General features: G+C 22.7%; 1 protein-coding gene across 1 annotated transcript; it reads left to right on the forward strand.

Annotated features, from left to right (window-relative positions):
* Positions 1 to 628: 628 nt before the first annotated feature.
* LOC129614484 (G protein-coupled receptor kinase 2) lies at positions 629 to 24,621 on the forward strand. The gene is made up of 12 exons (XM_055529087.1): positions 629 to 632; positions 2,235 to 2,330; positions 5,186 to 5,306; positions 5,599 to 6,104; positions 6,625 to 6,724; positions 11,606 to 11,711; positions 12,930 to 13,119; positions 17,766 to 18,014; positions 18,570 to 18,727; positions 23,268 to 23,471; positions 23,979 to 24,242; positions 24,312 to 24,621. Exons 1-12 carry the CDS (start codon positions 629 to 631, stop codon positions 24,399 to 24,401), a joined length of 2,088 nt encoding a protein of 695 aa, XP_055385062.1. The 3' UTR covers positions 24,402 to 24,621.

Below are 24,621 nucleotides of genomic sequence, written 5' to 3' on the forward strand. Positions count from 1 at the left end.
CGGAAAATGATGGAATTTGAGTTTTAATTATGCAGATATTTTATTTTATTTTTAAATATTTCTTGTTTAATAATTAAGAATTAATTATTGTAAAAAAAAAATTTCGCTAATATAAATAAAAATTGAACTGTTTTGAGATTGCATTAAAATACAATGTTCTACAAAATTTTTGCAAAACAATATTTGAAATAAGTAAAACTGAGTTATTATGAAAGTTCATAAACAATAATCATAGCAATGTTACAACAAAAAACAAGTGATATTGTCACATTGTCTAACGCAGTTACATTATCTGTATCTCTGAAAATCTCTTAATTATTATAAAACGAATGAACCTTAATCAAACTAAAAATATAATTGTGAAACCAATTTTAAACAATTTTATTTAAATAACATTTCCTTTAAAAATAAAATATAGTTACTCGGAACTTTAGTAAAAGCCAGTCATTTTCTTCCTAATTTGAAAATTCAACAATTGATTGCTGTTCCGTAATATTAAGGCGTAGAATTCAATTGGAGAGGCTGCAACTTTAAAATTTATCAAGTGTTATAAATATTGTTCCAAATATAAAAATTTCCCTCTGATTAAATAGCAACATTTTTATAAGAAATATTTTGAACGAATATAATGCGTATTTGGGGAGTTTATATACGAAAGTTGTTTTTATTCTGTAATAATAGAGAAATACAGCTAGAAATAATTAATCATAAATGCACTGCAAATTATAAATATACATTCACTTTCCTACATAAATATATCAAGGGAATAGTTGAAAATGTTACAAAAAAAAAATTGTTATGTACCTGTATTACAATCAAAAATCTTTGTTAGTCATATTCATAACACTCACAACAAAAAAAAAAGCAAATTATTTGCACGCATTCCCTTCATCACAATAAGTTTAAATATGCGTACAGTAAAAATGTTTATCATATCGTAAATTAATAAAAAAAAAATCCCTACATGCGTATTTGCTTGAAAACACACAAATATTTATAAGGATATGCGAAATGCTCGCAATACAATTTTTAATATTGTGTACTTAAGGATGTACGTCATTTTACCGCTGTTTATTCTAGAATATATTAAAATTACTTTGCAAAAAAAAAAAAAACGAGAACTTATTTTATAATGTTCATTCCAAAATAAAGTTAATAATTATTAAATTGTGGTAAAAACAAGAAAAGATAAAAAACCACTTGGGTAATTATTTCAATGGTAGGTTAAAGAAGGTTAAAATAATTCAAATACTTCTACTTAAAAATAAATGCCATTATCTCGGTATGTAAAACACACAAAAAAAAATAAAATAATTCACTTAGATTATATTAAGAATAACGCATATATAAAATCATAATATTTTTATTATATACTGAAATAAAATCTACATAAAAATAATATAGAAGGACTATAAAATAATTTTGAATTTTATTATTTAAAATGATTTAGGCAAATTTTCAAAAAGTTATTTTAGATTTTATTAAAGAATTTTTTTAACATTTACTTTCGTATATGCAAAATTCTGTTATGTTAAACACACTGTAGTTTTCATGTAGTGTTATATAACAAAAATAAGAAGTGAGAATATTACGATACTAAACATGAAGCAAACTACAAAACTGAAATTTGAATATTGGCTTATTCAAATTTTTCTTGAACAAACCCACCATTTCAATTCAATGAACTTTTGAATAAAAAAACTACAATATTTAGCGAATATTTTTCTACCAAACGATTATTTATTAAATGAATCTTATATTTCCATTTCGAAATCATCTAATTTAATTTATGTATATATTGTTTTTTAATATATATCCCAGAGTTGACTGGATTTATCCACCTTCATGGCCTTTAATTTTATATTTTCTTATGATTCATTCTTTATTTTTTATCATTATACATTATTACCTTATCTTACAAAAATAAAAATTCATGTACTCGTATATATATATGCAATATATTATATATATATATATATTATACCTACACTCCATTTATTTTTAAAATATAATTATTATCCTCGAAATTTAACTGTATATATGTATATGTAAAATTCTAAACACATAGAAAAAAGAAATAATAATGGAAAATTTTCTAAATTATATATATACAAAATAAATCTGCATAAATATCATGTACAAGTTAACAATAATAATAAAATGATAATAAAAACTCTAATAATATTTTATTTTATTCATTTTTAATGGTTTCCTTTTGTTATTTTTTTTTTCAGGTGGTTCTGATAGTAATAAAGGTAAAAGCAAAAAATGGCGCAAAATTTTACAATTTCCGCACATATCGCAATGTATACACCTCAAAGACAAAATAGGTAAGAGAAAAAGAAATCATCTTACATACTATATATATATATATATACATATATGATTAATAATAATGAAATTAAAACGAATAATTAACATTACTTATATAATATTTTAATTACCATCTATTCCTATACATAAAATAGAATTAATTGCATACAATACTTATATAAATTAAAATTTAATATTGGTTCGATATCACTAATTACTTTACTACATATAGCAAATGATTAAGGGTGTGTTAGCCACATCATATAATGGGCATCACATAAATCTGTCTCTTACAAATTTATTTCGGCTACACGTTTCCTTCACATACATATAGAATGTACCAATTTTTTTTTTAATTTTAATCACCTTAAATGGCATTATAGATTCAAAGCTCATGCCAGCAATTATTTAACGTTCTAAAAATGTTATAAAATTAAAAACCAAAAAGCAAGGTGCACATTCGTACAAAAAAGTCAAAAAATCTCTATTTCACTCAAGCACAATGAATAAATCTTTTACATTCGCATAAATTAAAGTAGTGTAAAATAATTAAATTCAATCATTTTAAAAATATTAAAACTTTAATTTTTTGATTCTCTTCAGATTCTTAATTGAAATTAACAAGATAAATTAACTAAATTTGAACCTCTCAAATTATTTGAAACCACAAACATATCAAATATAGCTTAGTTAAAACGCTTTACCTCGAGCTTGGTGAACAATAGTTGCCACTTATATAAAATAAAAAACAACGTAATCTGTCTGACCTAATAATTTATTTTTTTTTTTAATTATTATTTTTTAATTGTTTCTATCAATCATTAAAAAACTTCCTTTTCACAATAAATTTCAAATAATAATTTCAACAAAGCTAAAAAAAAATTCATTCAAAATTTATTATTTTTAATCTTTGTTTACATTTCCCAGTTACATTCCCATTAACGTGCTATACATACATTTATACAAACAATATAAATCCACATTATTATTATTATATATAAAATGTACATGGAAATATTAATTTATTTGAAATACAGGGATGTTTGGGGATATTATCAAAATGTTTATGAGCATAGTAATACTAAACTTAATCGAATTGAAGTGAGACAACTATTCTAATCGCATATCGCATTACATATATTAATTATATATTGGTCACATCACTATGTGCTTTCCATTTTTCAACGTCTTGCATACACAAGCTTAAATTTTCGAAAAATTATTTCCAATTTAATTTGAATAAATTTGGAATATCAAATTTTCAGTACAAATAATCACTCGATAAGTCTTATTAAATAAAATCTGAATTTAGTTTTAAATATTGAAGAATTGAATTAATAATTGAATTAGTTTGAAATATTGTAATGAACAAGTTGATTTGCGACTTAATTCAAAATCGGAATAAAGATTCGCATAAATATTTTATTAAATCCTATTTGGAAATATCAAATATTTCTATAAAATTTTAATATAGCCCTGATACACTTTTTATTTTTAAATGAAAATTTAAAAAAAAAAAAATTATATATATATATATGTATAATTAACAACAAAATGAAATGCTATTTAATTGAAAGAAAAAATCCTATTTAAAAATTGACTCCTGCTGTTCTAAAATAAAAATGCTCCAATTTTTGTAAATACAAGCAATAAAAAATATTATAGTGTATAACATTTAATACCAAACCAATATCTAAAATGTAAAATAAAATAAACAAATGAAAAACTCAAATGATGTCAAAGAGGAAAAAATAAACAATTAAAATCGATAATATACGGAATTTTTTTTTATTGAAAAAAAAACCGAAAAAAAAACAAAAAAAAATAAAAGCAATCCATATAGAGTTGATTTGGTGAACATTTATAGCCACATACATACATACATACAAATTTATATAGAAAATAATTTTAATTAAAAAGTCTAAAGCCCCAACAGTAAAATTCTAATAAAAGTCGTCAACATATCAATTTGAATTGGCAACTTTAAGATACTCTTAACATTAATTTTTCAATTTAATGCAATAAACAACTTTTTTTTTTTTAAAACTATTTTAATTTTAATTTCAATTTTAAAAAATATACGAAAATTGAATTATAATTCGTTTGGATTCTAAACAATTTGAAACATTGTGAGAAATTTTAGGAAATTCTAGAAGTTTGATTGATTATATCATCGGCCCATTATGATCAAAAGTAAACAACAAAGTTCCAAAACAATTCGTTACACAAAATCCACGACATACAGAATAAAAAATAATATTATAATTCCAAATTGTGTTTTCTATAGGTTTAAACTATTCCGTGTCATATTTTGTTAGTAAATCGAAAAATAATTTTGTAATACATGAATCGTTGCACCGTTTATCATTAACGTACTGCTTATTGTCTTCCATTATTTTAAATTTACACTCGCATTTTTGAAATAGCAATGTTTTCTAACAAATTGAGCATTTTAACACTTTATGATGAAAAACTGTTAATATTTTATAGAAATTAAATTAAAAATAAAATTGCATACTTTAGGGAGATTGTTTTTTTTTTTAAACTTTTAATAATTGAGTTTTTCCTTTTATAAACTTATTTTTTGTTTCAATTCGTCTAATACAAAACCGAGAGATTTAAAAAAAAAAATTTTGTAAATTATTTCAGAATAAATGTAAAAATTTAGTTTGGGGCTTAAATTTATATCTTAATAATTTTGAAAAAATTTATAGTTTAATGAACTATAAAACGGTGCAACGATTCTTGTATTACAAAATTATTTTTCGGTTTACTAACAAAATATGACACGGAATAGTTTAAACCTATAGAAAACACAATTTAACATTATGAAAAATCATAATATTTTACAATTTTTTTATTTTAATTTCAGATGTAAGTTACGATTATGTGATAGATCAGCAGCCAATTGGTCGAATACTTTTTCGTCAATTTTGCGAAAACAAACGGCCAATATACTATCGTTATATAGCGTTCCTAGATCAAGTTCAAAGGTAAAAAATTTTCTTTTAAACAATCAAATTTTAATTTATTAAAATAAAAACGATTGAAAAAAAATAAAAAATTTAAACGATATTTTACTCTTAATTAAATGTTTTAACTTCCTTCCATTCTCTCTCTCTCTCTCTCCTCCTGTATTCTTATAATCTTTATGTTACTTTTATTTTTTCCGAGCTTTTATTTATTCACCTGCCAATTCTTTAATATGTTATCATCAATGTTTCATTAATTACATAAAAAAATATATATATTATGTAAATATATAATGAATATTTTTTTATATAGATACGAAGTCGAATACGATGAAAATCGTATTTCAATAGCTAAGGAAATAGGTTTTCGATTTTTATCATTTGATGCATCCCCATCCTCTGATACAATAGCAACATCACCAATAGAAAATGGTGTTAATGAAACACAAACAACAAATACAGCAAATATTAACAGCGAACTGAATAATCATCATCATCAACAACAGAATCGAAAACAATTGGGTAATGATAGTAGACATCATAATGGCGACGATCGAGGTGAAAAAGATGATGGTGGTGGTGATAGTGGTGGTGGTGGTAATGATACTGGTGGCAATATTGATATAAATAAAAGTGGAAATTGTATCGATTCAAATCAAATTGATGATGAATATAATGAAAAAGAGAATATCAATAGTAAATCTAAGGATTTATTAATGCCAAATAATGATATTAAAACAAAATTGAAGAATTCCAATATGAATGTATTAGATGTTCTAAATGATGTTTTAATCAGTAAAGTTAGAGATAAAATTAAAAGTGAGTATTAAACTAATAATATAACAATTAATTAAACGATTTATATTGAAAGATATTCCATATGCGAATTGTTATATAAAATGAAAAATTACACAAGTGATTTATGCATAACAGAAAAACACAAACTGTTTTGAATGTTTTATTGGAAAACTTTCACAAAATACAAAAATAATTTTTTTTTACATTTCCTTGCGAAAAATAAAAATTATTTTATTAAATATTTTATCCAAACTTCTGCTTTGTAATTCAATGCAAACCTCATTCAAAATAAAATTCTATAGAACAAAAATAGTCGATAGCATTAAGTTTTTGAAGCGTTTTTAATTTACTTCCTTGTTTGTTAAATTTGATACCAAAATTTTTTGTCTTTAAGAGATAATTTTTGATTACCGTCTCCTAATCAATGACTATCTTCAAACCCAAATTGGTTTTTTCGAAATTTATACTTTATAATAATTGATTTTTATTTCTTTATTTGATTTAAGTTGAAATTGATTGGATTTCATTTTCTTTCCTATAGGTGGAAGTAAAGATTTATTTGAACCATGTGTGACTGCTGTGAAATCATTTTTGGCCGGGGAACCATTTCGTGAATTTGAAGAATCAATGTATTTTCATAGGTAAGTTAAATAATAATCTAAAAGTCATTATTCATACAAATTTCATAAATAACAAAAAACTTACATAAATATGGACTATAACATATATAGACAAATTGCAGGTGTAGGGAACTTTTAAGACAAAAGCCACAAAAAAAAAATTTGCAAAATATGAATTTAATTGAAAACAAGCTTATTTAAAAATACACACATACATAAAGTAAATATACTATTTAAATTACATATAAAGTATATTTTAAAAATTTTACCTTAAGAACTCTGTTTAACATTTATGTGATGAAAACGATATCCCATCTCTTCTGAAAACATAAAAATTTAATTGAAAACGTGTATATTACATAACAATCAATTTAAGAGATATGGGGCTTACAATTCACGTTTATCACAAATTTCTATTAAATTTCAATAATTGTTCTATTTTTCTATTTCTAAAATTTTTAATTCTGTATAAGTACATGTTATATTAAATTATTTTCATTTAACGTGAATGCTTAACATTATATTACTTCATTGTACTTATATTTTTAAACAATTGTACTTCACGTCCCATTTTGCAAAAATTATTACGAGTTACTTTGATTGCATCGAAAAATTAACTAAAAATTCTCATGAATCTAATTAACAAAACCATTAGTATTCTCTTACGAATAATATATGTAACACGTGTTAGTGTACAAATGTGAGGAATTTGAATATAATACATTATATTCAAATACATTAAATTTGGTGGGAGTGGAATGTAGCCGACAGGATGTGTTTTTTTCAATAATATTAAGAAATCTCTATTAATTTAATGAAAAGGGAATTACATTTCTAGGAAATTATAAATTTTAATTTATTTTTAAAAAAGGCTCATTTTCTGTAAAGATGTTTTCTTGTGCGATTTCCTCTCCTTAGTTAGTTTCATAAGAGGAGTACAATAGTAAGAGTACAAGAGTACAATAGTTGACAACTGATTGTCTGCTGAAACTTCTTTGAAAATCTAGGTGGGTCATCATATTATCATGGATATATATAATTTTTTTTTATTCCCACTTTGCTCCTGGGAGGAGCATATGACCGGTACGCGATATTGTAGATAACTATGAACACCAGTTTCTTACATCATTGAGTTTTACTAGGTAAGGGACGAGTCTACCGTAGTTTTATATTAAATATTTAAGTTTATTGATATTTACTATTTTATTTTGCTGGTATTTTTAATATTGGATATTATTGAAATATGGCAATTAGTTAATATGTAAAATATTTATAATGTAATTTGTATAAAGCTATATAATATTAAATAGAATTTTTATAGTGACCTGACTGGGCTTTGGACCCGAGATCCTTCTTTTAAAGGACTAGTACAATAACCACTGCACCATTGGTCAGATGGAAATATATAATTATTGATGTAAAATTACAAGAAAATGCAATAATTATTTAAAAAAAAAAAAACAAGTATAAAACGTACAGTCGGCTCGTAGTTAACGTTGAGTTACTTAGACTTGACATAGGCCAAAGTAAACTCAGATATAAATTTTCATTTAAAAGTTTTTAGTCGAAATCTCGATACACGAAACAGACTGATAGACTTACATCTCTCTCAAAATAGTCTATTTACGCATATTAAAATTCATTTCTGCCATAAACTCGACATGCGAAACTTTGTGTCATCACATAATATCCAGTTATAGTATGCAATGCGGTCTGTAGAACCTATACATATTCTCGCATTTATTTAAAGGTGAAGTATTAAACTCAGTTTATACAAGCACTTTATTGAACATCGTCCCTAATAGGTCAACATCTGCACTCTTTATGCTTTCTTTTTCCTTACAGCATTCATTTGATAGTTACAAATCATCGTTATACTCACTGTATATCCATATAAAAATTCAAGTATATATATATATATAAATATGTGGATATATTTAAATAAAATTTAACTGCAAAAATATTAACCATTAAGGAAATAATTATTGTTGAGCTCATGTACATAGATACAATTTATATACACATTCAAAATTTCCCAAACTTATAGTCCCAAATCTAATTAAGGTTCATTAAAATTCATAATATATGGGTAAAAAATACATTAATCTATACATATGTATATGTGATAATAATTTTTTTTTTAATTTGTAAATAATTTTGCCTTAAATCACATAATAAAAGGTACACTAATCTCATATAAATCATATTTAATTATAACCTTAAATGTGCCTTAAAATTTTTAATATAGTTTTAAATTTAATTTTTTTTTTTATATTTTGCACGTTGAAATAACAGGTTAAATATTTAAATTAATAATAATGGAAAAAGCTCAGCCCACACTTATAATAGATAAATAGATTTTAATACGAGTATACTATAATCATTGTTATAAAACTGAATAGATAATTATTTTAGATTAAAGAAATATGTAGTTCTAAGTTCAACATATTTAGTTTCCCTAAGTTCAACAAAAATTTTTCCCTTTGCAAAATTCAATTTTAAAAGTTAAAGCTATTTCACATTTTCGTTCAAAAAATTTTTGTTATATTACAATAGAGAATTTAGTTGTAACTCAAATTATTTTATTAAATTAATACTCGTATATCTGAAATCATGTTAAAATATTGTTTATATGAAAATTCCGATAAACTTCAGGATAATAATGGGAACACCGAAATATATGCAATTTTTTGTTTATTTATTTTGTTCTTTTTTGTAATTACAAAAAATAAATAAATTGCGATCAAAGCAAGGGTTTGTAAAGTACCACTTTTCCCTTGAAAAACGGAAAACATTTTCATCAAAAAAGAATCTACTAGGAATTTATATCACTTTCATTCAAAATATTGCATACATTTAGAATGAGAAAGAATCAAAATTTAAAGAATAATAATGACATGGCATTTACTGTTAACTTTTTGTTTTACTAGAAATTTGAAAAATCCTGCAGTTTCAGAAATATAAGAAACCGAAAACTGAAATCTAGACCAGAAAAAGGCAAAATTAGACTATTGCGAAATATTTTCGCTAAACTAAGCCATTATGATCATCAGATCAGATTTTTTTGTAATTCAATTCACTACTGTCTCATAAATTTCATGTTAACCAAATAAATTCGTTTATAATTTTTTTAATTTTCATTGAACCATCCTTTATAGTTTTTAAATTTCTATAATTTTATATATAAGATCATTAGAGTATCATAATGAATATAATAAATAATAATATTGTCATGATGTCTTTTTATAATAAATTCATTAACAATATTTACAAGGACAAGGACAATTATCATGACACCAAATATGTACAAAAATATAAAAATAGAAAATAATTTGAACAAAAATTTTATTTATCAAATATGTCTTCTCATTCATCTTCAATTTAATATATTTTATAGGCATAATATAGATGATTTATGCATAATTTTCCTAACAATAGGTTATCAATAAATCCTTTTTTATGATAACAAAAGCCTTATGTTTTCTAATACAAAAGATTAAATTTATTTCTTAAATTATTTATTAATAATATTATCTGTGTTGAGGAATTATGGTTATTCTTATTTGTATAATATCTATGGGCAAATAATAATACCAAAAATAAATTTTTCAGAGAATTGGTTTTCATATTTAATTATAGAATTTTATGAAATTGTGACTTAAATAAAACTGAGAATTTATAAATAATATTCATTGTTCTTTAAAAATACATAAAATTAGAATTAAATTAAAAAAATTCTTTTGTAAAACAAAAAAAAAACAGAAATGCATAAGATTTATTTTATTCTTATGCAATTTTATGTTTATATATGTTTGTTGGTTTTTTATTTATTAAAGTCGGTCCAACAGGTAATATTCAATGAATTGACGCATAAATAAAATATTGTAAATCTTTGTATTTTAAAAATCATAATCTGAATTCTGTTTACTTACAAATTTTATTTGGTATTTTAAGACTTTCCGTCCTAAATAATCGAATCTCAAATTTAACTATTATACAAATTCATTCTGATTTAATGAAGTTTCCAGTTTTAATCCAGTTTTAATGAATTCACTAAAAAGTTGAGCGTATCTCAAAGAATTATCCTTCAGACCATAATATAGAAGCAGTTTCAATGCTATATTTATTCGATTCTATAATATAAACTTTCTTTCCTACTCTATCGTACATTAAAGGTTATATGACATCAAAATTAATTTTCTCCACTAAATTGCATTATAAGAATGATTTAATAATGCAACTTGTTAATTTAAAAAAATTTTAACATGAATTACAGCTTATCAAAATTTCTTTAATTTTCTTTTTCTAATGATGTATAATTCGTTCAAATTTATGAACGCCTTCATAAGCTTTACCAATAAAAAGGGAAAAAAACATATTCTATCTACATATCCTTTTGAGAAAAATTATTTTGTCCAAATTAATAGGAGCATAAGCAATGAAATGTTTGCTTCATATTTCGTAAATATATAAACAATTATTAATATATACATGCATGTATGTGTACAATATAATATATGTACCATTAATATTGAATAATGAATTCCGAAGTGTTCTTTTTTTCTTTTAAGAACAAATGAATAATCTCACGAAAAATACAAAAATTTTTACATGTTGTTTAGGCATTTTATGAAAAATTTCTGAAAAACTCATTTTAAATTGTATTATTATTAAAACAAAAAATTCTAAATACATACATATGTACATGTAGATCATTGCAAAATAGAAAAAATACCCTTAGAGCATTTACATATATACATAAGTATATAGAGACTTTTGTTTCTATAAAAAAAAAATTTCCTTCATCTTGAAAACACTCTTACATATTAAACATTTTTTTTTTACTTATTTTTATTTGGCTACTAAATTCATTGTTTTTTTTTTCATGCTTTCTCATTTTAGATATTTACAATGGAAATGGCTTGAGGCACAACCAATTACATATAAAACATTTCGCATGTATCGTGTCCTTGGAAAAGGTGGATTTGGTGAAGTTTGTGCATGTCAGGTATATGCAATGTTATAATAATCTTATATTATTAGAAATTTGGGTAATTTCTTAAGAATTTTACGGCTTACCTATAAAACCGACAATATCAGTCGACTAAACATAAAATTGCAATATTACGATGATTAAATTCTTTATAATTACATATATATGTACATATGTATGTAAAAATAAAAAAAAAACTGATTTATGAAGCGAAGCATTCATATTTATTATAATTCGAAAAAGTCGCTAGAACAAATAAAGTTATGAAAACTGCCATCAAAATATTTGATCAAACATTTTTTGGGAAAAGCATGCTATTTCTGGGACAATAAAGTTTGATCAAAAAAACAAATGTTGAGACCAGCTGATTTAACAAAATTTCCAAACTTAACATTAAAAAATAATTAATCAAATATATTGAATTAATTTGTAAAAGCTCGAAATAAGCTACTGTCTTTCAAACATTTTCATATGAATGTAGGCTGTAATCCTTTTAATAATTAATTTACTCGAAAGTACCAATTTCAACTTAATTCGCTTATCTCATCATTTTTTGCATTAATATTTATTTATAATTTTTTATTGACCTAAGAAAAATAAAGTAGCATTTTAAAAATTTTTATTCTAATCACAATTTGTCAAACCTATACGAGTATTTGAATATTTTATAGTAATTATAAAGGACACTTTAATTGACAAGAATTTCTAAGAATCATTTTGTCTACATCACATGAAATGATTCAATCGAAAGCATTCGAAAATTACAAAATTTAATATGCAATTGTTTGGAATTTAGAATTCATCATTCGTGTATTTTAGAAAATGATTTGATTATCTTTTCTGAATCCAATAAATTTAATAAATTCTTAGAAACATAATTAAAATATAAATTAATCAAAAATGTAATTGCAAATTCTGCAATACAAAATGGGTTCTCATCAAATTTATTTTTCTCAAGAAATTCATGTGTTGGCAAGCCATATACGTGCAGGTTAATTCAGAAATAAGTACTTTTTATATATACCATCGTTTAAGAAATTTTAAAGTAATGAAATTTTTGTTTTGGAGCTAATTGTCTCAACGGTTTCTGAAATGCCGGGATTTTAAAAAATATTTGGAAAAATTGTTACTTGGTTTCAATATCATAATTTTATTTAATAAGAGAAATTTTATTTTTAATTTTCAATTGTTAAGTAAATTTTATTTTCTTTTTTTCATTAAAAAAAAATAAAGGTTCGTGCTACTGGTAAAATGTATGCCTGTAAGAAACTTGAAAAGAAACGAATAAAAAAACGTAAGGGTGAATCAATGGTCCTGATTGAAAAACAAATTTTACAAAAAATCAATTCAAGATTTGTTGTTAATTTGGCATATGCATATGAAACAAAAGATGCACTCTGTTTGGTATTAACAATAATGAATGGTAAGTTGAATAAAAAAAATATTATAAAATTAAGAATAGTTTTGCCTCAAGCAAATTTATCAAGTTATAATTAAGTACAATTGAAGTTATATTTTAAATCTGAACATTAAAGATTTTTTTTCAATAAATAATATCACAAAACACAGGATTAATTAATCATTCATTAACCTCTAAAATGCTAGAAGCTATAAATTTGTAATGTATTAGATTGTATGATTATGTGCTTCTAGTTAATAAAGGATGTTTGTATAAAATTGCATCTACTAACCGCAAATTAATTTATGGGTTCATGGTATATAATGTAGCAAAAGAAATTTTTTCCAAGCATCTCTGGCGATGTGTACCGCTTAAGAACGAAAAGAACAGCTTTGGTTTTCAAACTATATTCAAACAAAAAGACTTAAACAAAAATTTTTTGCATAATTGTATAGGCTATATAATGCCATACCAAATAAGTTTCGTAATACTTTTGAGAAAAATTTTAATTACCTTAAAGCTTAAAAATGAACTGATAATTCATATACGAGTATGTATACAGACACATTGTATATATTCATATACATAACTTACATTTGTTACTATACAAGTTCATTTTCATTTTATTATAATAAAAAGTTTTTTAATAAAAATTTTCAATATTCATACTTCATATAACACTCTTTAATTGACAAAATATCATCATACTCCAGATAAAAATTCAAATTTCAATTGAAATTCTCATAATATACGAATACCCTAAATATTATGTGCATTGTGTAACAACACATGTCCTACAACACATTTCGAAATTCTATTGTTATTAAATTCAATTGATTTTACAATTAATTTGATAAAATTGAAAAGAAAATAATAATTATCATGTAAATGATGATGATGATGATTGAAAATATAAATTTTATTGTAATTATCTTATAGTTGGAAAATCAAAGTTAAATGAAGATTCCGCTATTCAAATAGTTTTTATAATTCTATGGAATTTTCGATTCTTCCTTATTTTTTTCCTTTTTTGTAATTTTTTTTTTTTTTTGAGAAATACACTGTTGGGTATAAATTCTCATATTACATTTAACAAAAGGGATCAGTATGAAATCGTTTTTTCTACAATGATGAAGAAAATTTTTAATAATACAAAAAAAAAAGAAGAAACCATAATGTTTTCTAATATCGTTTTCATTCATTTAAGAATCGCAAAAATTTTCAGGATTTTTGTTTCGTTTTCATTTATATGATATAAATGGAATAACGGTACAATATGCCTAATAAAAGTTTTATTACAGAGTATGTCTGATCATACACTTTTTAACAATTCCTATGGTATCGTTATTATTTATACATGTAGTATACTTTTATATAACTGTATACATACATGTTTTGTTCGACACTATAATGGAATTGAAAATTATGCTCATTTTCTATATTAGTGACATTAAAATTATAAGTTATATATTTGTATTACAATGACTAAATTTCAATTCCCTTCCCGACCTTCAATGTATGTACATATACATACGTAAAATAAAAATCAAAAAAAATTCTTTTGACAAAAAAAAAAAAATTTTAATATTTAATTTTCCGAAGTATTCATTAAAGAGTCCTTAGAGACTGCTTTCGTTTACTTTAACTTGAGTTTATTTTTTTTAATTATTTTTCATTTTTAGCATATTTTCAATAAATCCACAAAAAAAAATCACGTGCTTTCCCCTCACCCGTTCGTACGTACGTCTATTCACAAAACTTTCCTTTAAGATAGGAAAATGAACTATTTTGTACAAATTTTTACAAGCTGGAAATGTTTGGAAAATTTCTTTAAGTGAAGCACTAAAATTTCTAAAACTGCCTGAATATAAATAAAATATTGTTTTAAAAAGGAAAACATTTTTTTAATGCCGGAAACAACAGAGGAGAGACTAATACTTGCAAAAAATAATTAAATTTGCAATTTTTAAATTCCTTCCTTTGACGGTAAATTGCAAGGCCCTGAAATTTTAGCAGTTAAGTAAATATTATAAAACCAGATAATTTCGTTGAAGAAACATTTTTTTTTGTCTATTCTCATTCTTTTCCAAGTTATCGTGTCTCAAAGTAAACAAAAATCTAAAATAACAACTTAATTATATTTTAGTTTTCCGGAATTCCCCTAAAAGTATGCAATAAGTGATAATATTGTGATTTTATAAAAATTATGTCAGTAGAATATTCTTAAAAAAGTACAAAATTTTCAATTGTTTAAGGAAAATATTAGTATTCAAATTTACTGTTTTCAACAATGTTTGCATTCAAAATCTATTCTATTGGCTTAATGAATTCCTGGAATTTCTAACATTACTGCAGAAAAATTATTTTTCGAAATCTTATAAGTATTTAACAGAATCATTTAAATTTTTGAATTTGCTTGTTATTATTATTCCTGCCATGGAATCCACCCTCAAATTTTATATTTTCGAATTATAATTTTTCAAATGATTTAAACACAAATTAATGGAAAGAAAACAAAAATTATAATTTTTCTTTTTTCTTTATAATTTTGTTTTCTTAATATTCAGTGTTTTTGTTTTCTTTTTTTTAAATATCTTGTCCTTGATGCTATGACTTAAATGCAATGAATACCAACGAACATAAGAAAGAAAATAATTTAAAAAAAATAAAAACAATTTAATTTTAATATTATCAACAAAAATTTATTTGGTTTTAGAAAATATCCTTGAAAAAAAAATATGATTATTTAAAAAAAAAAAAAGAAAAAACAATTTGCGAAATACATTTTTAATCTTAAAAAAATTTAAAGATAAAATTTGTTAAGACCTTGGTCTTAGAATTCTAACTCTTATTAAAATATTAATTATCACGTGTTGTTTATAAGAATAGAAGATTGAATTTTTCTGATATTTCAACTTGAACTAGATTGCTTTTCAAATTTTAATAATTAAAAATTATTTTATGTTAATTTAAATTTTTTAATGCAAAAATTTTTAAATTAAAAGTTTTAAATGTATTTTAAAAATGATGAAAATAAAGAACAAAATTTTAATTTTGAAAAATTAAAATGAATTGAAAATAATTTCGTGTATCTAGAGAGTAAGCAGAGAATTGTTCTTATTTGTTTGCGTAATTGTAAATATTATGGTTTCTTATTTGACAGTTTCTTAAATAACGTGAACGACTTGCAATATAAGTAAACTGCCAAATTAAAGTATAATATTAAAAACGACTGCAATGTTGGCTGATTTAAATAAATGATTATTAGATCCTTTCCAATAATATTATCTGGTATTTCAAAAAACATTACAGACGAAATGTTATTCGAAATTATATACACGAGCAAATATTTTATTTATCGCCTTGGGTTTAGATCAATTGTATATTTTGCAGTCTAGGGAAAAATATCGGTGTCCAAAACAGTTGTATTTGCAAATTTTCACAATTGCTTCGATTCTTGTCAAGTTCGCACTATTATATGAAGACCCTTTAATGTTAAAGAATATTTCAGAATTTTTTCAATATACAAATGTGGCCAATGATAAGAATAATGCAGTCAATCAAACCAATAATCTACAAAATATCAAATCAATAATCACATTTTTCTTAAATAACTTCTAAAGTCTAAATAACGAAACGGTGTACTTAATACCTTGCTCATCGTACATTATACAATATTGTAATTTATTTAATTAAGTCTTAATTTAATTATTAGCTATTATTACTTTGATAATATTCAACATTAGATCAACGGTAGAATTGAAAACTCATGTCTTTTATTAGATTTACTGAATTTTTAAATATAAACTATTAATCTGACTCCTTATCTCACATTTTATAGCTTCTACGTATTCAAATCAAAGTTTTATCTTTACAATTAAAAATTCCTCATTTTGCATTGATTGATGCCGAAGTTTTGTGAACAGGCGCATTTATCGAATTAACGGACGGAAAATAGTTAATAATAACTTAATTTTTTGCAATTTTATTGAAAATGTGATTGAAATCCAATTTTTTTTTCGATTAGAAATGTGAGTTGAAATAGCAAATATTTTAATTTCTACACTTTTTAAAATTTTACAGAATTTTAATTTACCTGTTCTTAGAAATTTACCTATATATGGTCTAGAATGTTTTTTTAAATATAAATAAGAATTCTTTTGTTTTCAAGGTTTTTTCTTTAAAAAAAAAAAAAAAAAGCTATCAAATTATCTGTGTAAAATGCAATCAAAATATTCACTTTTATTATATAAAGTACATTATTGAAATCAAAGGTTTTCTCTTACGTAAACAAATGTGTATATGTAATTATATGAATAATAAATTGTGTAAACATACGTAGAGATACGTATACAAATGCATACATACAAGAATATATTTATTTAAAAATCAAGGATTTCAATCAGATTTTGTTCACCTCTTTAAAAGGATGATTTTACAAAAGAATAAAGAATCTTTCAAAAAGCACTCTTTCTCAACAATTTTATACACAATAGAATTTACTACATTTAGTTACAACTTACCATTCATATAAATATTTATGTATACACTTAAGTTAAGAATCAAAAAAAAAACTTGATTTTTTTATATAATCTTATATAATATCTTGATCTATATTCAAAATAATACTTAAACTATTTTGTCATTCTATTTATTTTATAAAAAAATAGGTGGAGATTTAAAATTTCATATATATAATATGGGTGGTGATCCTGGTTTTGAATTAGTTCGTGCTAGATTTTATGGAGCTGAAGTTGTATGTGGTTTAGAGCATTTACATCAACAGGGTATTGTATATCGTGATTGTAAACCAGAAAATATATTATTAGATGATCATGGTCATGTTAGAATATCAGATTTGGGTTTAGCTGTTGAAATACCAGAAGGTGATTCAGTTAGAGGACGAGTTGGAACAGTAGGTAAGTTATAAACAGTTACAACTTAAGTAACATCTATTTATACAGCTCTCTATATGTGCTAGCTGTATATATTTAAATGACCACATAATATTGTATTCGTGCATTATTGTTATTAAAAGACAAAGGGGAAAACAATTTAATAAAATAAAATTAATAATGCTTTAAATAACAAAGCTAATATATATATATATATAATATGTGCAAATATACATATGTATTTAGTAATAAAAGAGATGAAATGATATGAAAATAAAGGTCAAAAATGCTTTTGGATCTCAGCTTCCTTTATTTTATATTTTTTCCCTTATTCATTATTAAAAAATATTTTAATGCTCTTATTATTCATTTTATTTTTTTTTGTTGTTTTCTTCATTTTTAAAGCTATATAAAGTGTAGGTACTTTAGAAATATTTTTTGGATATAATATGCATATTTATATATATAAACTTACATATATGTACATACATCTTTTGTGCTCAATGTTTCTTTTCATTTTTACTTATAATTTTTATGACATTGTCTATAATTTAATAAGTAAATTTTATATTTATATAGGTTATATGGCGCCGGAAGTTATCGATAATGAAAAATACTCATTTTCACCAGATTGGTTTAGTTTCGGTTGTTTACTTTATGAGATGATTGAAGGACAAGCGCCATTTCGTATGAGAAAAGAAAAAGTAAAAAGAGAAGAAGTTGATAGAAGAGTTAAGGTAAATTATAAAATGTTAAATTTGCTTTCGAAATAATTAAAAAATATAAAAATAGAAAATATATAATAAATAATATATTAAAATTAATAAATTAATAAAATTAATTAAGACAGAAACACACACATATTCTTTATATATTTCAAATAATTTTATTAATTTGTTACATCTCGCAAAATAAAAGAAATGAAAGTTAATATTTGGCAAAAGTAAAAAGTCTTAACTTTTTAATTAAGTTACAATAGGTAATTTATTTGATTTAATTTTATTATAAATTAATTAAATACATAATTGGCCAATATTAATAATCTCAATTAGCATTTAAAAATACATGAACAAAAAATGTGAATATTTAAAAAAATTGCATACATTTAGGGTGCGCTAAAAGAAAATCTCTATTCATTTTGAACTTTAATTATTTTTGTAAGCTTAGATGATTATTTTAATGTGATCACGCTCCGATTAACCATTATATTTTCCAAAAATTTAAATATAACTAACAAAAATATTTATTTACATATTAAAATAATTCAAATCTTTTGCAAATTTCTAGTTCTGAAATGAGTTATGATCCAGAACTACGATAACTAGCTTAAAATTAGTCCAATTTCGTTTCCTTGTTCTATTCATATAGATTCCATTATGACTCATAAACTCATCTTCTTATTCACACATAAATGCACAACAATTGCATATACCAAACTATAACAGTATTTTTATTACAGTTTTATTGCAATATTTCCGATATAAAAAGAAAATTAAATAATTTTTTTTTCCATAATCTAATTATAAATTTTATTACTTTCTATTTTAAAATAAATTGGTTTGAATTATCAATAAAAATCAAGAAAAATGCAAGAGTTATCAAAATATGAAAAAAAAAAGTTGCTCGTATACCATGACAAAAATTATAAAATGTTTTTAATTTTAAAGTTTAACATAGAAAAAAGATTATAAATTTTTCATATATGCATTTAATTTTCGTATATAACTATAATTGAATGAATGATTTTTATTACTTAAATTTCTATTGATTGCTCCTATTAAATTTATAATAGTGTAGAAATATAATTCGAATTATTTTTACTTTACATACATTATATATATTTAAAAAGTCTATCTATCTTGATACATACGTTCATATACATGTTCTATACAGTGTGTTTCGCATAAGAAGGCAAATAATTTTGGCGATGATTCTTTGATCAATTTTCAGCAAAAAATTGTATGGGTGGTTGGGGGTGCAGATACACTCGTTTTCGAGCTACAGTCTCTTGAAAAAAAGGTACGGACTTTTCACCATACAACATAGTGTTATCATTAGAGCTTGTTTTACAGCTTAATTGATTGTTCTTCATTTTTTATCTTACAATTAATTTGATTTTAACCATAGTTTTCAAGATACAGCTTGTCAAAGTCCTAATTTTTGTGTTTTTTTTTTTACTTTTTTTTGTACAAAACTCGAAATTTTTCGAAAATTTTGTTATATGGTTTATTTCTTTCGGTACCTTCTTTTTCAACAGACTGTTGCTCGAAAACGAGTATATCTGCACACCACCCATACAATATTTTTTCGAAAATTTATCAAAGAATTATCCCTTAAATTTTTTGTCACCTCATACGAAACACCCGGTATAATAAATTTGCAATGCAGTATGTGTTTAAAGAATCAATAAATTGAAGAATATCCGGATGATTTATAAATCTATATTTTTTATTTTATAAATTTACGTAATTTATTTCTATTGAAAAATCAAAAAGCCTATACACTGTTGATATTAAATTACTATAATTATTATTCTAATCATAAACCGATTCAGAAAACTCATATATTTTTTATTTTAATTTTATTTTTTATTTTTATTCGAATTCAATGTGATTCATTCAATCAAAATAAAATTTATTATTTTAAATACTGTAATAATAAGAAAGGTCTAAATTTACATAAGTTGAGTCATGTAATTGAAAATTTTATTTTAAATCCATATTTTGTACAGTTAAATGTTATACTATCACGATTTGCACAAAGCTCGAATCCATATTTTGTACAGTTAAATGTTATACTATCACGATTTGCTCGAAGCAAGTCTCTTGAATTTCGACTATAGCCCCTTGAAGCTCCTTTCAATATGTACATTAAAATATTAAGAAAATTTCATCGGTATCTTAACTGGAATAAGTAAGCTTTAGTCAGTATATTATCCTATTAAGAAAAGAGACTTAAATATTTGAAATCAAACTTAAATTAATGCTCTTATACTTAGAGAAATAAGAAAACTTTAGATTTAAATTTAAATTTTTGAAAACCCAAAATTTAGTTTTGAACACAAACTTTATTTTTGTTTAATTCTATTAAAGTCTACTTGGCATTCAACAAGAATATAATGTATAATGTATGTTGTAGATATATCTAAAATATATTGCCTACATAATCGTCAATAAATTTTTCAATAATATTAAGTGTATTATCGATTTTCTCAAAAAAAAAAAAAATTTATGTACAAATATTACTCAAAAAAAAAAAAATAACATAAAAATTCAATAAAATTTAATCATTTTGTGTAAAAAGTGCATTAATTTATTTAATTTATTTATATATACTCGTATATACTTTAAAATACAATACAATATAAATTTGTAGATTCATGTGCACACACAAATAATACGTATATAAATGGACAATTTTTAACTTTTAAATTGAATTAAATTCTAGTAACACAAAAAGTATATACCGAAAAAAAAACATTAAAGTAGGTCAATTTTTATTTTGTCATACAAAGTATATTATGTACATAATATTATGTAGGTACTAATATAGTTTAAATAGATTGTGAATTCGGATTTAGTATCAAGTACAATAAACATTAGTACATATATATATGAATGAATGTATTACATATATTTGTATGTATGTACGGTACAAGTATATTAGAGAGCGATAAAAAGGATGTACCATAAAATTTTATAAATTTAAAATTAAATTTTATCCTTTTTGTATAACAATTTAGAATTATTCTATCTATATTTTTTTGTTATTTTTATTACGGTTTACCATATTACATTTTCTTTTTATATTTTCTTTTATTTTATTTTAAATTTACTTGTACAACATCTTAAATTTTAAAACAAATTTTCTCATCATACATAATTTATATGAAAATGTGTAAGATTGGAAGAAAATTTATTAGAAATTTCTTTTCTTTTTTCATATTTAATTCTTTTTTGCTTATTTTTTTTTTCTTAATAAATATTCTATTTACAAAAGGATATTTTTTATTTCTCTATATTCATTAGAGTAGATATAAAAATAAAAAATTTTTTTTTTTTTTTGGGAAGAACATAAAGGAATTGAAATAAAAATCATAAATACTTAATGTGTATGCATGTGTATATGTATATATAAAGCATGGAATCAATCAGAAATCATTATAGTTGTATTATATGAGAAACCAACATACCATTACCTATAAAAGATTTTTACATTAAATTTTTTCTTCCATATAACAGTCTTGTGTGCCGTTATAGAATTTCTTTATATAGAATTTTATTTTCTTTTTCTTCTTCTTCTATTTTGTTTTGTTTTTTTTTTGTGAAAAATTGTATACGTGCGGGTATAAATATACTTGCTGGTAATGATATACATATGGGAATAAAAACTTAAAGTTGAACGTAAATTAGGAACCGTACAGCCAACATCCATCAAAAGAATATGCAATTAAGTTGAAAACCAAATCACGGAATGATTTTGTTATTATCATACTGCATATTAATCAGCCTAAAATTAAAGATATAAAAATTAAAAAAATTTTCATTATTTTCGTTTTTGATTTTTTTTTTATTTTTAGAATTTTCTGTAATTTTAAATTAATATTTTTTAAAGAAGTACGTACGTATATATGCAGGTACATCTCAATTCTCAATTAAAGAGAAAATTAACATCAAGTTTTGCATATTTTACGGAGCTTATGAGTACAGTTATAAAATAAATTATTGTTGCCATAAAAATGTATAAAAAAAATTTTAATTTTTTTAAATATTTTTTTTGTTTTAAATATTTAAATGCTTAAAATTTTATAAAATATTCAATTTTTTTAATTGTAACCTAAACGTACTTCTAAAATACAATTAATTTTCTGTTACCTTTGTCCTGATTTTCTGATTTTCTGTCCAGATACTTATTAATCTAAATTTGAAATTTATTTATTTTAATAAATATGTAGTTTCAATCGCCTATCACGTAAGAAAATTTAATCCGGAATATATTATTTTAAGTTCCGAATCTGAGTAACACAATGAAAGCCCCTATATATTCTAAAAATTGTTATAAAGATTAAAACTTATATTTATACTTCATATTATATAATACTTTAATTATTTAATTTGAAATTATTTTTGGAAAAAATCATACATTAATATAATTTCATTAGAATCATAAAATAATTGTATAGCAAACAAATTTGAATTTTACATTTTACATTTACATTTAATATTTATAATTAAATAAATATATATATATATATATATTTTTTTCTTAAATTTATAGGAAGACCAAGAAAAGTATTCATTGAAATTTAATGATGAAGCCAAATCAATGTGCCAACAGTTATTATCAAAATCAATTAAACTACGTTTAGGTTGTAAGAATGGACGTTATGGTGCCAGAGAAGTTAAAATGCATCCATTTTTTGATTGTATTAATTGGAAAAGACTTGAAGCTGGTATGGTTGATCCACCTTTTGTTCCAGATGTAAGTGTATACTGCATAATAAAGTTGTATTCCTTAAACAAAATTTAAGTATAAAAACAACATTTAAATAGATTTTAAAGAATTTTATTAAGTTGACCAGTATAGAATATCGTTATTTAATTCATTTCTACTTAATTCATAATTAAACATTTTAAAGAAATTAATGACATTTGGAGTTCTAACAGAATTATTCATTTTTTCAATTTAATTGTTAAAATATTTAAATTCAATCAATTCTTATTTTTCTTCAGTTTTTTGCTGAAAATGCCACTTTCTTAATAACTAAAAAAATCTGATATTTTTCTAATCTAAAATAATTTGCAAAAAAAGCACAAACATATAATTGCTATATACATAAATGTACACACATATTTAAACAATAACACTTTGTATAAAAATTTTATGTTATATAATTTATTCTCAATTACATACATATTATTATTGTTATATATAATTTACATAAATTAAAATTGTAATTTTTCTTTATTAAATTTTGTTATATTATAGCCTCATGCTGTTTATGCCAAAGATGTACTTGACATCGAACAATTTTCAACTGTTAAAGGCGTTAATATTGATGATAGTGATTCAAATTTTTATGCAAAATTTAATACTGGTTCTGTATCAATATCATGGCAAAATGAAATGATTGAAACAGAATGTTTTCGTGAATTGAATGTATTTTCAGACTGTCAGGCGCCTACACAAGATTTATTAATAGATGCAACACCAGTTATTGAAAAAACTGGTTGTTTTCCATTTAGAAGAAAGGTAAAAACATAATAATATAAACAAATTAATATTATATAATTAAATTAAAAATTATTTTATATTTTTTAGAAAAAAATACCGGCAAGAACCCAAGTAATACCCATTCCACCACATTATTTAACTAGTCATAGTCAATCGTCAACACAAGCTGAAAGCTGATAGAAATAATTGTTAATTTTATATATTTCTAATTTATAAAATTTTTTTTTTTTCCTATATTAATTATTATTATTAAATAGTAATAATTTATTTGTAATATTATTTTTAATTTAGTTTTAATTTCTTTTTTAATTTACGATTATACTATATTTGTTTTTATGATTCCATTGAACAATTTGTTAATTTCCTTAAGAAAATTCATAAAACTGCTAAATTTTAC

The sequence above is a fragment of the Condylostylus longicornis genome, unplaced genomic scaffold (genome assembly GCF_029603195.1).
Source record: "Condylostylus longicornis isolate FDR11 unplaced genomic scaffold, ASM2960319v2 ptg000110l, whole genome shotgun sequence".
NCBI lineage: Eukaryota > Metazoa > Arthropoda > Insecta > Diptera > Dolichopodidae > Condylostylus > Condylostylus longicornis.

Coding starts and splice junctions, on each gene's coding strand:
- LOC129614484 (XM_055529087.1), top strand. Junction 6,105..6,624: donor AGTTAGAGATAAAATTAAAA/GTGAGTATTAAA, acceptor TCTTTCCTATAG/GTGGAAGTAAAGATTTATTT. Junction 24,243..24,311: donor GTTTTCCATTTAGAAGAAAG/GTAAAAACATAA, acceptor TATATTTTTTAG/AAAAAAATACCGGCAAGAAC.